The following is a 16,025-nucleotide window of genomic DNA, read 5'->3' on the forward strand; positions in this document are numbered from 1 at the left end:
GATAAATACAAACACTACAAAAATTACACATCGTAATTTGATTTTATAAGCACTCCACAGAGTACACTTTGAGTTCATGTTTCCCCTTTCAGAGGAAAGGAGGATTTTATTTTTGTCCCTGCAAGTAGGAACATCAGCAGCTATTTAACTGCTTTATATAATTTCTGAAATGTAACAAGAAGCAGAATTTGATTCCTCCCTTCTGCTTTAATAGCTCTCATCATTCTGGTGAGTGAAACAGATTTACAAGAATCCAAGAGATAATCCCACAGGAGACTACAGGAGACTTCAGCAGACTGAGAAATTTTTGTCACTCAAGGAACTGCATTCACCCAACCTTTTCATTATACCAGATTCATCAGGGAACTGTACGCACCCAATATGACTGGATATTCTGGAACTCAATTCCAAAGTAGTCTGATTCAATCAAATTCAGATGCTTGTAAACTTCTGTCAATAATGTCTGGCCGTAACACTTTGACTAAGGAAACAATAAAAAAAAGTTACAGTGAGATTAATAAGAATAAACAAGTTTACAGCAAATTCAAAAACAAATGGCATCTTTATAAACTGGAGAAAAATATCACAAAGATTTTTCACATTATTCTTGTCACTGTAACACACAAACACCTAATATACAGGCACGACTCCATATAAAAATCCTTCTCAGAACAAGAGGAACTGAAGTTGGAAGGGGCCACTGGAGGTCACCTACATCCAGTCTCCTGCTCACAGCAGGCTCAGCAGAGAGCTGAGGAGACCAGCTGCAGGCTATTTGCAGCTCCCTCAATAAACCCACACGTTTGTTTGTGTAGCTGAGCAGTGCGGTCTGCCTCAGCTGCAGCACATGGAAGCAGGAGCTGCCAAATCCCTGCTCCACACAGACCCCTCACTCCTTCCCACACCAGGAACCCCAGGGCCACACGCAGCCTTCGCACCAACTAGGCTGGAAATGCCTGTGGACAACCAAACCTCCTCTCACACCACGCTTGCTGGGGAATCCTTTCAATGAATCTCTCCCTCAAGAAACTCACTCACCAACCCTTTCTGACAGTCAAGTTAGGGGCAAAGCCACAAACACCTACAGCAACACAGGAGCCAACAGGAAACTTCCACAGCACACCCAAACCAGTGACACTTGGGGCTGCTGGTTTAATCACCCAGCTTGTTCTCAGCATCTCTCCCCATGTGACTGTAGCAGGCACCAGGAGAAAAACAGCATTTATGAACCTACACATCAGTCCATCTTCATCACTCAGGAAAGGATCCAAAAACATCCCATTCCATCCTGTCACATCCCATTCCAGCAACACACAAAACCTAGCAGGGTTCAGCGGGAGGTTGCGTGGCCACCAAGCTACACCTTGGACCACGGAAGCAGTCCCCCAGCTGTGGTGACAGGGTGTGGCAGCATTCTCTGGCAGAACACTCTGGCAGCATTGATGCCACCAGGGTTTTGTTCATTTGGACAAGTCCAGTGATGGAAGACTCTATGACTTTCCCACCAAAGCAGGCACAGAGCTCTCTAATGACTCTACACACTCAGAATAGTACCTCCTTTAAAAGTATTAGGCATTATAATAAATTATAACAGAATCACAGGATGGTTTGGGTGGGAAGGGACCTTAAAGCCCATCCAGTCTCAGCCCCCTGCCATGGGCAGGGACACCTTTCACTATTCCAGGTTGCTCCAAACCCTGTGCAACCTGGCCTGGAACAATTCCAGGGATGGGGAAGCCACAGCTTCTCTGGGCAACCCATGCCAGGGCCTCCCCACCCTCATAGGGAACAATTTCTTCCCAACATTTAATCTAAATCTACCCTTCTTCATTTTAAAGCCAAATTAGTGTTAGAATTAGAATAATTTAATACAATGCAAATTAAAATACCTGAGAGAAAGAATGTGCTATTTTAGGCTTAAAAGGTAAAAAATAAGGTGAACATTGGGGAAATACTTTCACATCACTGAGGTGCATAAAAAATTCAAAAGTAATTGCCTCTTACAGGAAAAAGATATAAACTGCCAATGCTTTTAGAATTGTGCAAATGCCTCTGTAACACTTCAAAAAACCCTGAAATTTCATAGAAAGAAAGTCTGACAGCCATGCGGTGCTGCAAATCTGAAACACCTTTGGCATCCACAGTGGTGTGAACAAAGCTGACTGAATCCAACACTCAGAGAAAAGCACAGAAGCAGGGCAGAGAACGACACAAGATGGGGGCTCGTCCCTCTCACTCAGGCTTTCACCAGCCACGCTACCTGTAAGAGCCACCACAACTTCAGTCAGGTGAATTCATCTGGAGCAAACACAAGCCATTCAAAAAGCTCCTTGGTATCACACTGGCTTAGGCCACTAATGCTGAAACCCTGAAACCCCCAAACAAAACTGCAAGTCAGGAGAAATGATCCAGTTCTCGGTGACTGCAAGGGGTACAGAGATGCCAGGCTGAGTGCTGACACGGTACATGAGTAGGAGTACTCATCTCTTTTTCTGAACAAGTTTGGTCACGTCTAAAAAGGCATTGTCTTGGTAAGAATAGAGCTGAACTTTTTTAGCCAAAATCTGTGCTTGCAGAAGACTCTGGGGGTATGGGTTTTGGTTTTTAAATGGTGACAATGAAATAAGGAATGATACAGGTAATGGCAAGCCACATCTCCAGTAAATGACATTCTTTCTCTGCTGTCTCCTGCATGCACATTTCCCAGGCAGGTTACAGACTGCCACAGGAGACATACAAGTCTGGAGAAATGCATTTTGGTTATGTTTTTCAATTCCCGTTGAAACACATTTCTTGCTATGGACTTGTGCATAAATCTTCAAATAGTAACAGAAGAAAATATCCTCAAATATAGTAGGACCCTTTCTTTTTTTTTAAGGTACATCCACACACATCTGTTATTGTACACCTCCTTCTCCCAGGCCCCACAGATCCAAGAAGGGAACACTTTTCAGCCAGCAATGTTTGTGGGGACGCAGCAGTACCCTGACCAACCTCATGTGCAGAAGATGGGACATGCCACTTGCCTTTTCATGGACAAACCTTATCCACAATCTACAAACCTTTAGAAGCCTCTGAACAGGAGGTGTCCTGTGACCCAGATCTCTGATTTCTCATTCATGAAATGAGAAGTGATTCTGGTTCCAACCACCTTCTGTTAGAACTGATACACTTGGATTAACTCGTGAAAGACACCTGCTAGCAATCAGACAAGTTTTACAGCCAAAATGTGTGCTGCACTGATCAAGGAATCTGTGTGCATGGCTAGTTCCATACACAGGCATTAAAATTATCCCAACTAGATTCTAATACACAGATTTCTTCCATTTAAACTGAGTCACATCTCTTGGCTCCATCAAGTTCCGTGCCTGAAGACAATCTAGCTGCCTTCATCTCTCCCAAGAAAAGAGCCCATATGGCACAGATCCCTGGCACTTCTCTCCCTCCACTGTCAAGAGAAACTTGTCTCCTTCAAGAGAAACTGGAGATGAAGAAATTAAGATGGCTGGAGCTGGAAGCACTTGGCAACTGATTAAATTATAAAGGTATTAACATCCAAATGTTAAAAGTGTAAAATAATTTTGTTTGGGCTATCAACTATAATTTTGGGTGTCATTTACACTGACAAGCTAAGAAAAACCCCAGTTCAAGCTCAGTATCCTTTTGCATCCTTCAAGAGATAAATGTCACATTTTGAAAGAACAGCATTAATTTTATTTTAAAATAAAAATGGGGTTCAAAAGCTTGAGACAGAACACAGTCTTTTATTATTACGCCTCAAATTCTTTAGGAAAACTCCTCTTAGAACTATTTAGTTCCTCAAGTTGTTTATTACATTTATAACCATCCTTTCCAAAGAGCTGAACATTTTGAAGCAGACAGAAACGAAAGTGATGTAGTGGGCAGCTCCATGTTATTCTTTAATTTGCATAAAAGCAGCACAAAGCAAAATACTTTAAGTAATTCCTTAATTACTGTAACTTTGACATCAGGGCAAGTAGCTGCATGAATGCATTTCATAAAGGTCCTGCTTTCAATACAAATTCACAACATGGCATACTTTCCATTCCAAACTTCTCAATTACTCTTTATTTTCTGCCAAGACAATGACTACTGATATTACTGAATTATTTCACATAAAAAGGAAGAACAAGAAAATAGGGTAAAAAAACTAAATAGGCACCTAACAACAGCTTTCCTCAGTGACCCAGCTCTAACTGTACTGTAGATAATTTTAACAAGTCATCATCAGAAGACTGTTCAATAGAACAGATTTATTTCAAATTGATTTCTGTAGTGAGGTCAAGCTTGAAAAGTTCCCTCAGAGCTGTGCAAATGCCAAGCAGGGTACCCTGACAGGCAGTAATGGCACAGAGAGCCCTGTGTGGCAAGAGAAACTACACCTTCAGACCCCTCACAGTGCCAAGACAGCATCAAACAGGAATAAGCATTCTCAGCTGAAGTTTCTTTCCTCATGGAGGTATCTGTATTTTTTACTTTATCAGAAAAATAAACATATTTAATGTTAGGAATGCTTAGGACAGAGGAGTAAAATATAATTTTTTTTTTTTTAACTCGTAACAACAGTTATTTTTGTTTTATAGAACCATGTAATCACAGGATGGTTTGGGTGGGAAGGGACCTTAAGGCTCATCCTATTCCAGCTCCCTGCCATGGGCAGGGACACCTTCCACTATCCCAGGTTGCCCCAAGTCCTGTCTAACTTGGCCTTGGACACTTCCAGGGATGGAGCAACCACAGCTTCTCTGGGCACCCTGTGCCAGGGCCTCATCTCCCTCATAGGGAAGAATTTCTTCCCCATATCCCATCTAACACTGCCCTCTGGCAGGGGGATGCCATTCCCCTTTGTCCTGTCCCTCCAGACCCTGGTCCAAAGTCCTTCTCCAGCTCTCCTGGAGCCCCTTTAGGCACTGGAAGGGGCTCTGAGGTCTCCCTGGAGCTTTCTCTTCTCCAGGCTGGACACCCCCAGCCCTCCCAGCCTGGCTCCAGAGCAGAGGGGCTCCAGCCCTTGGAGCATCTCTGTGGCCTCCTCCAGACTTGCTCCAGCAGATCCATGTCTTCCTGGTGGGGTCTCACCAGAGCAGAGGGGAGAATCGACCCAAGTGCTGTTTGCTATTTTCCCAAAAATCACTACCTGCATGGCAGATCCCCCCTCTGCCCTAACATCTGAGCTTAGGAAGAGAGAAAAACAAGCACATAGCCTAGGATTTTCAGTAGACCATAGCTCCATATTATCAAAATCGATTCTTCCTCTCTAACTCCCAAACTTGTCTTCCAGAACATCTTAACTTCCTGCTTCCACATATTTTAATTTAAAAACCAAAAACCCCAGTATTTTCATAAGGAGTATTCTCATCTTCCAAAACTGGCAAGCTGCCCTTGCTCCAACTTTCCAAAAGAGAAATCCACTTTTGGCAGCAGATAAAATGGAAGGGAAAAATCAGTCCAAAAGTCAAGAGTTTGGAAAAAAACAGTTATAAAACTGAGGTATAGAATGGAAACTCTTGTGCAGCCAGAGGCAGGGGAGCCACTGGACCCTAGCACCAGCAAACACCTTGGATTTTTGTGTCACAGAAATCTGCAACTGTCAGGAGACCAAATCCTCTAGTTAATAGTGGATGTGCATGAGAGGCAGAAGTTTAGATTTGACATCATCACTGACAAGCAGGCAACACAGAGCCAACGTGGAGCACCCTGTGAATGGCCAAAGCAAACTAAACTGATTTAAATAAAACTCCCTTCAACAGACACAGATTTTTATTGGTTTTTCTTCTCTGGGGTACATTAGAGATCTTCCTAATGAAAAAGTGATTTTTCATTTTTTGGCAAATTAAAAAAAATAGACAATTTGCAACTAAACATAGACTTGTTGTTTCCTTTCTTAATCAGAAATATGCAAACATTTTGGTGAGTTTATAGCTCTGTTTATCTCCAGCCTTTCCGTAATCTGTTAGATCTCTGTCCAAATGAAGCGTGAGACAGAAAAAACACCCTCAAAACTCCCTGTTAATAACCATCATTAATGCCACATATAAACAAAAATGCATTTCTGAATACAGGGTGGACATTAGAATCCTCATTAGAAAGAAGGAAATAATTTAAGATGGCAAGGAATACCAGTCATTAAGTTTGTGCTTTCATAGCTGAAACAAGATGACCTTACAGCTTTGTATCTAGTATTCAATCTGCAGACTGGAAAAGCAAGAAACAACCGCCTTCCTTTTCAGCACTTTATTAGTTTCCTAAATTTCGATTGGAACTAGTAACTCCAATGAAAATACTCCCTGCTCCCCCACAAAAACAAGCACCAGGTAATAACTCTGTCAAACACTGTTTTCATGTGCTCAGCCAAATTGCTTAAATACTATTCTATTTTGATCATCTGAACATTTAACGATAAGTGTCAATTCTTTCAATTTTTCTCTTACCTCTTTGTGAAGAAAATGGTATTTTAAATACATTTATTTTTTCACTCTTCTATACTGACAGGTCCCAACTACAGGTTACTTCACTAAGAGACCACACCAAGAATAGTCTGCAGAGCATTTAGCAGCTTACAGAGCACAGGATGCCCAGCTGGAGACATGACTCTCATGCAAGGTCCTGATGACCTGCAGTCCCATCCTGCCACTGAGTGAGGATGCCAATCCTCAGTTCTTCCAGAATTAGGTGAAGACCTGTAGGAGCTGACCTAGCACACATGAGTTTTGTGAAACTTCATCCACCTTTCTGCCCTAGTTGCTGGTATGAATTTTTTTTGTCCCAAACTTTTTTTTCTACCCTAGAGAGCACAGTTGAGCTGCTGGGTTTCCCTCTTGCAACAGCCAAGTCTTACAGTGTGGCTTCGTTATCACAAAACGAGACAGCGTGCACTTTCATCTTGAAAGTCCTTTATTAAAAAGAAGTTATTATGTTACAGAAAGAATTATTGTGTTACAGTATTTCCACACAGCCCTGAAATACCATTCACTCAAATATGGAAGCTGCAAACCCAAATAAAAATCTCAGAGCTATTTTAAGTTCCATTATTACACTCCATATTGGGCATAATTTTTTGTTTAGGGGGGAAAAAAAAAATCATTCTAAGACTCTCTCCCCATGATTTTTTTTTTTGTCCTAAGATTTCAGTGGTTGGTTTTGATGTGGGTTTGTCAGGGTTTTTTTAAGCAGAATCCACAGCCAGACAAATTATTCTAGAAATGGAAGCCTCTGGCTCATTTAATTAAGGCGAGCTTTAAAATTATGATCATTTAAAGGATCATTTAAGGCAATGGCAAAGCACATCACTGCCAATTGAACCAGCTCTACCCAACAAACAAGCTTTTCCAGAGCAGCTAGACTTGCTGGATGCCTGAAAGTAGGAAAACAACAACTGGCTGACATGGGAAAGATTCCCAAAAGGGAGGGAATTATGTGAACGATATTGGAAAGTGTAGACTTAGGTAGAGAACACGTGGAGACAAAGAACGGTCCTAAGTTTTAGAAATGGTGCTGTGCTGAAACACCTGAACTACTTGGAATGAAACACACTGTGCTCAGAGAAAAAGCAAGCAGCGACATGGCTGAGAGCACTCAGCCAACACACGGTGCCCAGGTGTACAAACAGCAACGTGGAGGAGCCACAAACCGGGCACCAAGCAGAAATTCTCAGTTGTTTTCATTACCTGGAGAGGTAAATAGATACATGAACCCCCACACCTCTACTTCATGCACTGCTGTAGACTACTTGGGGAAGAAGGAAGTTGCAAAGATCAACACTGTGGGCCACATCCTTGGACAGTTTCACAGGTAACAGCTGGATGATTTGGCACCAGAGCTCCTGCTTGTTAATAATTAAACATCCAGGTGACAACAGTGACACTATCACAGAGAGGAGCTGCTTTGGGGTAGCTGATCCCAAATTCAGGTTCGTAACAAAAAGTCTAAGCACCTACTTTGCTCACACAAGTTAATAAAGAGAAGGAACTAGAAGTCAGGAGACTGATGTCAGTTTTTCCCCCTTGAACTTTGTTACAAGCCCCTACACACTTGCACGAACCCTTGAACCTTCCTATGCCCGTTCCTTCCAACAGGCCTGGCCACTCCACACACTCAAACAGTCAGTGCTTCTGGGACTTTGCACAGCCTCATTTCATAAGTGTGTATATGCATATAAATAAAACTATATTTTAAGTCATTTTAAACATAGAAAATACTTTATTTTCCTCTGTTCATAAAAAAACCCACCTCACTAAAATTGCAAGTCCTTCTCCATTAATTATGCTTTTGCCTCAAAACCATCGTCCATGCCCACATTCACCAGATTTGATCTGGGCTTTCACAGAATTCCAGAATGGTTTGGGTTGGAAGTGACTTTAAAGACCATCTCATTCCACCCCCTGCCATGGGCTGGGACACCTTCCACTACACCAGGGTGCTCCAGGCCCCATCCAACCTGGCCTTGTCCAACACTTCCAGGGATGAGGCAGCCACAGCTTCTCTGGGCACCCTGTGCCAGGGCCTCACCACCCTCACAGGGAAGAATTTCTTCCCAATATCCCATCTAACTCTGCCCTCTGGCAGTGGGAAGCCATTCCCTGTGTCCTGTCACTCCAGAACCTTGTCCAAAGTCCCCCCCCAGCTCTCTTGGAGCCCCTTCAGGAGCTCAAAGACCACAGTGTGGTCTCCCCAGAGATTTTCCTTCTCCAGGCTGCACAATCCCAATTCTCCCAGCCTTCTCTCCTAGGAGTTACAGCACCCAGGTACTGTACTTCCCCTGCAAGGTGTTAGGCTACTCCAGGCTGACGGCCTGCTTTGAGGAAATCTGCCCAAAGGAAATAGTTTAAAACATCAAGAGGACAGTTATGACAGACTCTTTACACAAAAGACAAATACAAATGTGGTATTTTTACAGAAAAGGCCAAAACTCCCTTTTGTTTTGTGCAAAACTGAAATTGTACCAGCTGTCCTAACATCACTCCCCACTGTACTTTGAGCAGAGGTTCGATAACATGGTGATGGGTTAATAAATACCTACAGGCCAGATTAGATAAGGCCAAGCTTTTCTAATTTCCCCCTCACCAGCAGAAGTCTTTCCTACACCACTGGCTTTGGGCTATCTGCCTGAGACGTGGGCTGAGGGCACAGTGACATTTTTCCTTCATGACTTCAGTTGAAGACTCGTCAGACAGTTCTAACAGAGTCTCTACAAAGCTTTTCTTTTTTTTCCCCCCCTCTTCTAATTCTTGTTTTTATTAATGAATGACTGCTCTGTCAGAGAGAGGGGCCTACCCCCCTGCCATATCCAACACTCCAGCTTTGAACAGTAAATCTCTCACACCAGGCAGTGCCACCATAGCACAGCTTTTTAAATATCCAATGTATACGGCCTCTCTCTTACCCAAGCAGGCAACACTGCCTTTTCCAGATGTGAATTTGGTTGCAAGGAGAAAGGGCTGACACACAGGTGTGCTTTTGCAACCCTGTTTAGCTAAATGCACATCCCCAAGCCTGTGCTGCTCTGAACCCTGACAGTACCATGCCATGCCATCCTTGCTTAACTCCAAGCCCCTTTTGTCAGTAGGTACAAACCTAAAATTTCTCTGATCTGCCTCTCAGCACACTGAACCTCTGTAGCTGTCTTTAGCTGCTCGTGGGTTGATTCTTGCTTTGGTTTGGGGTTTCTTCTCCCTTTCAGGCTCCACATATATTCTACAGAATTACCCATCTGTGGGTCCAACCTTGAACGTCACACACACCCAAAAAAGGTTTTAAAAGGTTTCCAGCGGACTTCTTAGTTTTGGGTTTTTTGTGGAATACAGCATTTCCTGCAGCCATTTTGGCTGAATGGCATAAGACTGATTTCAGCTGACTTTCACTATCCTGCATCACTAGATTATGAAAACAAATGAACACCTGCCTAGCCATACAAACTGTTATGAATTCAATTCACTACATTAATATTTCAAGGGCTGTGATAACACTTGATCACCATTTTGCTAAATGGATTCTGTGTTTTAAGATGCGCACATAACCAACTTTTTGTACAGGGATATTCAGACTGTTTTTTCTTTACTGCAGTATAAGTCAATTTTCTTTACATATGATATGACACCTAATGTCAAGAGAACTGTAAAATAATAAATTTGGCTTATTATACAACTTAAGTTCACATTTTTCCTAAAAAAAACCACCCCAAACCAAAAAACTCGAATGAACAAAACACACACTCTAAATGTCTGTCAATAAAATGGCTGTGGTTTCACCTTTCTCCACCCAATACCACATTCCTACATAGCATCAAAAAAGTCAAGCTTCCAAACACAAAATAACAGGTCTAAAAAATATATAGTGGAATCAAATGGTACACAAAATGCAAAGCTTTAGTTACCTTCTTTTCAAACCCTATAATAATTGCAAATTTAAAATAGTGAATTAGTAACTTTCTTTTCTGAGGTCAGATAAAAATAAGTCCTAAGGCAGCTTATTTGCCTTATTTAGGAGACTCAAACCGAAGCAATGACAAACATCTGGCTATGATTCTTTCTGGAATTTTGACTATTTCTTCCTGGCTAGGGAAGAAAAACACTGAGCTGACCAACAGCATCTCAATTCCTCCAGCACAGCACTTAATAGGATTCAGCAGCAGACTATCCCTTGACTCCTCACATATTTAAGCTGTTAATACTTTCACAGCACAGAGGGGAAAAGCCTTCATGAAAGGAAGGTCTAAGCAGGCGCAGGGAGAGCAGGGCAGAGGCAGGAGGGCAGCCAGTGCCAGAGCCCAGGGACTGGGCTGCCTGTCCCACCAGCAGCGTGCCCAGGGCTCCTCATGGCACACAGCAAGTGCTTTTCAGTGCCCACAGCTTTATCCCAGTTTTTAACTTACACGTATTTCTTATTTAAAATTGCTCAATAACAGCAGTTAAAAGTTGCATCATTTCTGCATCACCCCACAAAAGTTCTTGGGGGCACTAACACTACCAAAAAGCTGCTACTGAGAGGAGCATTTTGCCTTGTGCACAAGTGGGAAACACTGTCTCCAAACCATGGGAAGCATACTGCAGCCAGATTGCTTCCTCTTCCATCCCAAAAACCTCCTGCAGACCCAGCCCAGCTCCCAATTTCAGGGCCTCCAATGGCTGGTCGAAAACAATGGGCATCCACAGGAAAGTCACTATCATGGCACCTTTTCAACCACAGATAACTGCAAACTGCACAGAAACCAGAATAACCAGAATTATTCTATCCCATTCTAAACTTAAGGATGAAGAGTAGCTTTGCACTTTGAAGAATGCAATTTATACATTTCAATAAGCCAAGGAAGTGCCCAGCAAAGACAGTATCCCTATCAGAGTAACCACCAAGTACACATTTTCAGTTTAATATAGAATAAGCCACTTTGGTTTTGTATTAATGTAATAATTTTGCACAGTACATTAATGAACACCAAAGTAGACATGAGCAGTGAGAGGACAATACTTAATAATAAAATTCGAAGGGGAATGAAGGTGTAATCTTATCTAACTAGCCTGTTCTCAAGAACTCCCTGCTAGGAGTCCACCAGTGTCAGAGGGAGAGGGACACCTCAGACAGCACTGCAGGGATACATCATTACTTCAATACATAAAAGAAAAATAAAAAAGAACAGACTTCTGCTCTCAAAACGAACCAACAAAGATTAGCACAAAAGAAAAAAATTCCAGTTTAAATCTTCCCTTAGAGTGGAGCAAGCAGGCAGACCCTATAATAAAATGTAAAAGTATTTTTCACTCCCAAATTTCATTTGACATCCAGGCAGAAGGAGAAGAGGAAGTACATGCCACTGAAGAAGCACCAAGTTCTCCCCAAACAATTTGGTAAACTTGAAGTGTAATAATATAAACTTTTTCTGGGGCACTTCCTCATAGCATAGAGCATAACTCATGTAAAAGAATTTCCTAAATGACACGTACTTCCTACATAAGGAACAACACAGAGTCCAAATATTAAACATCATATTATGGCAGCAATTCCACTAAATGTCATCTTGGTGAATTCAACCCAGCCCAGCCCCTTCTGCTTAAGAATCTGCCACATTTTTGTGCTGATCAAAAGCCTCCAAGTTTAATCTCCTCAGAAAATCTGGAAAGCTGGCAGAACTTCTACTGTAAAACTCTGATTACTTTGAAGTGTGCCCACAGTCTGAACTAAACTGAATTTGCCAGTCATTCATCTCACAGTCTGCAAAACCACCCTTTGGATAGACTTAGTTTGGAGAGAAGAGGTACCCCATGAAATGGCACATGCAAGATTTGAGCTAACTAAACAAGCTGGCTGTAAAAAGGGAAAACAAAACAACTCATGAAAGTAATGAATATTGCAGCCTAGCTTTGAATGGATATGTTTCATTCTCTTTTCTGTTTTGGAAGGGAAAGGAGAAACCATAAATAGTTTCAGTCTTTTAAAACTCTAGAAAACACTGAGTATTTCTCTATCCCCTAACATTCAAATCAGATTCCCTGGAGAAGGGCTCTGCCCAACATACTTTAAGGAATAATTCCCTCTTAGTAATTAATGAAATTCCTACTTAGAAATCAAACCTTACAAAACAGATGGGGAAAATGGACAGATGCAGGGACTTCAGACAAAAGGTGGTAGAATGTAGCTACATGGAACTTTTTGCAAACTGTTCCAGGTACACCAGTAACACAAAGAAAAGACTGTTCTTTCCCATTTTGTCCTTTCTCCATCCATTACATCACTCTGTCAGTCTCTTTTCTTGCTCTTTGACAAGTTAAAAAGTCAAGTGGGCTACCAGTGAGGGCAACCACCAACACCTTGCTTCTCTCCAGGCAGATGATTTAAACACATCTTGGAGAAAGGAGGGGATGACAAGGTAAGGCTGCATGATTAAGTTGTTACTGTGGCTACTGCTACTGTTGGCTCACTTTAGGCAGTGAGGCAATAAACAGAGCCACTGCATCAGGTTCCCCACCACCCTGCACAGGGAAGGGTCTCTCCAGGAGCTTATCCTACACCCAGTCTGTCCTTCCATTGACACACCATTTTTCCCAGTAAAATGTCCTCTGCCATAGTTCTTACAGACAGGAGAGAAAATAATTTGAATAGGAGGAAAAAAAACCCCAAACCACCTTTTGCCATCATCTACATCTCCCTGAGCAGGCAGTGCCAAAACCCCATGAGAAAGGCCGGTGTCCCACTACGCTGGCAAACTATTGCTGACCTGAATCAAACAAAACCTCATGACATCACACCTTGTTGTGATGACAAAAATTGCAAAAGCAAAGAGAAGTGGGCAAGTGGCAGGGCAATCTGAACCTCCACTCCTCTAGGACAGCTGCTTGGCCACCAGTTTCTCTAATGGCTTTTTGAGAAATTACTGTGCTAGCACACACCACCTATTCAGCAGTGTCACTGCCTTTTCCTAATTCCTGCCCTCAATCCCAAGTGAAAAATTCCCACTTTCCATGACAAACAGCAGTCAGCAGCTCCTCCTATCCCATCAGCTCACCAAAGAAATCAAGCAGAGGGTCACAGTTTAATACCTCATGCCTGTTTGCTATCATTTGCTACCTTATTTAGCCAAAGCTGAAAGGCAATGGAGGCAGTGTTAGCTGGACTGTAATGCCACAGCTGCTGACTCTGGACCTTTTTGTGCTCAGTGCTCTGAAGCTGACCCGAGGCTGACCCCTTCTCCTCACCACTCACAGAGTCAGGCATGATGTTTCTAAGTTTTTTATTTCCAACTGATCTCATAAAGAAGAGCAGCACAATATTAATTACGGCCTCAGCAGGCTAGTGCCCAAATTCGGGTGTTTCTGTGGGTGCCATAATCAGAGAGAGCTTTCCAGGTAAAAAAAACTAAGATAGCTCCTAATTATGGGAAACACATACAACACAACTCTCTGAAAGCCCCATGAACCTGGCCTTGCACTGACTCAAAATTACAGAGCTGAGGGTGCTGCTTGGTTTTTTTTTTCTTTTTCGAATCAAAACACAAAAGCACCATCTACATGAACTTGGGAAAATAAATAAAATTATCCTTCAAAAGAACCAAAGTCAGCGGATTTTCTAAAAAAATATTCTAACATAATTTAAAGGGGAAAAAGAGGCTTTTGTGTTCTATGTGGTACATGAGGGATGGGTGGGTTTGCAGTACCAGACACTGTGTGCTCAAGTGGAAGAACACAGGCACAGCATCACTCTTAAAAAAACAAAAAAGCAAACAGATTTCATGTCTGAGACTTGAACAGCTGGACAGAATCTGTAGAAGACATCCCCAAATCCACTATTTCTTCAGAGTTCCACAGACCTTTTTCACTTTATTTGAAAAGCCCTTTTTGAATCTATGCAACAAACTAAGGTTCCAAGTGCTAATTATAAATTACACATTTATAAATAACACAATTATAAATGAAACTGATTACAGTTTGATACTAATGTAGAATATCTGATAGCTGAGTATGTTCACTAGAACACAGTTATTTTCTACAACACATATAAGGCAAACTAGAATTAAACTCTGAGGTTAGTGCTTAAAATGTAACAAGAATTGGAAAAAAAATTGTTTAAAAGCAAAATCTCCGCTAATTTTTCATGGCTTCTATGTCTTATGGCAGATTTCCCCAAGCATACTTTTAAATAAACATTTTCAAAAACACTGAACTAGTTTTGGTGCATCCCTCCTAAAGTGTGCTGGCAAGCAGACTTTCAAATAGGAGCAAGTTTACTTAGAGAGGATACAAACCATTAAAATAATTAATATAAATCAGTAACTAAGGCAAAGCTCTTCTGCTCTCCCAGCTGCCAAATTGACAAAGCTGCATGTGGCTCAGGAAGCAAGAACAGTTTGGCAGGAGATGTTTGGTATTCCCCCAAAGCAAACAACAAATAAAGACTCTCCTTATGGTATGTGCTTGTATTTAAAGTCTGTTAAAAACACAAAACATCTGTTATACTCAAAAGATTTTAAAAAACAAGCCATGCAACTGATATCACTACTTGTCAGCAGGTAAAATCCCAACAGGAATCTTCATTCAGATATTGCCTCAAAATGTCCCAGCTCTCTACAGGGGCCCATCCTTATGAGCTTTGAATTATCAGAGGCTCAGTGTACATGACATCAGGTTTAAATATCTCTTACCTCAATGTCAAGTACTTCCACTGTGTTGTCCAACATCCTTATTTTGACGGGGAGGTCACGCTCGTGCGCTTTGGCAGGCGATGATGCCATGGCAGTCAAGAGGTTCTGTCCTGGCTCCAAGGTACTCACTCCTGAGGTCTTCTGAGCACCCAAACGAGAGCCTGGTGTCTGCAGAATTCTGTATGTTCCTTCTATCTCTCCCATCTTCCAACAGCGAGCAGAGTCTATAGAAACATGGAAGAAAACAGAGGGTTAGAGCCCGAAAGATTTTCCACTTACATTCTGTATGAAAATATTACCCACTGAAGCACTGTCACAAAATCCTTATTCAACACTCTTTATCCCACTAGCAAAATCAGTAATAAGGTTAATGAAACTCTGGACAGGGCTTAGAGAAACCTGGTCTAGTGGAAGGTGTCCCTACCGGTGGGAGAGGTTGGAACAAGATGAGCTTTAGTGTCCCTTCCAACCCAAATCATTCTATAATGGCTAAAATCCAACAGCTGGGAAGAAAAAGCAGGAAGAAAAACTAACCATTCTGAAGCATGGTTAAGAAATGGGACAGTCCAACCTGTGCCTTCTGCCCTCCCAACATGAACATCTTAAGTTTCTGGTGAGTTTTTCTGCTGATGAGCCCCCTACCACCAGCAGCATGAGCACTGGGGACAGTGAAGGGTAAGGCAGAACTGTGTCTCCCACCGGTACCCAACCATCCCATTGACTGCACACTGAGATAACAGGAACTGTTAACTTCCTGCATCCCCAAAACCATGGCTCAGGCAAAACCTTTCATCAGGCACTGCTACAAGGTAACAGCTCCTCACCTCACTGGCACACTTGTGCTACACCCATATTAAATCAGTGGGCAAAAAGAGACGCA

General features: G+C 42.2%; 1 protein-coding gene across 6 annotated transcripts in view; it reads right to left on the reverse strand.

Annotated features, from left to right (window-relative positions):
• FARP2 (FERM, ARH/RhoGEF and pleckstrin domain protein 2) overlaps positions 1–16,025 on the reverse strand; it is a 75,050-nt gene that overhangs the window by 54,712 nt on the left and 4,313 nt on the right. For 5 of the 6 annotated variants that reach the window (XM_069024653.1, XM_069024654.1, XM_069024652.1 and 2 more), the window contains exons 2-3: positions 15,146–15,369; positions 377–481 (exon numbers count right to left, since the gene is read on the reverse strand). In XM_069024653.1, the coding sequence (XP_068880754.1) occupies positions 377–481; positions 15,146–15,349 (309 nt within the window). In that variant the 5' untranslated portion in view covers positions 15,350–15,369. Of the gene's footprint in view, positions 1–376; positions 482–15,145; positions 15,370–16,025 lie in introns of those variants that run through there. The other variant, XM_069024657.1, reaches the window with a different exon arrangement.

The sequence above is a fragment of the Aphelocoma coerulescens genome, chromosome 9 (genome assembly GCF_041296385.1).
Source record: "Aphelocoma coerulescens isolate FSJ_1873_10779 chromosome 9, UR_Acoe_1.0, whole genome shotgun sequence".
Classification (NCBI taxonomy): domain Eukaryota; kingdom Metazoa; phylum Chordata; class Aves; order Passeriformes; family Corvidae; genus Aphelocoma; species Aphelocoma coerulescens.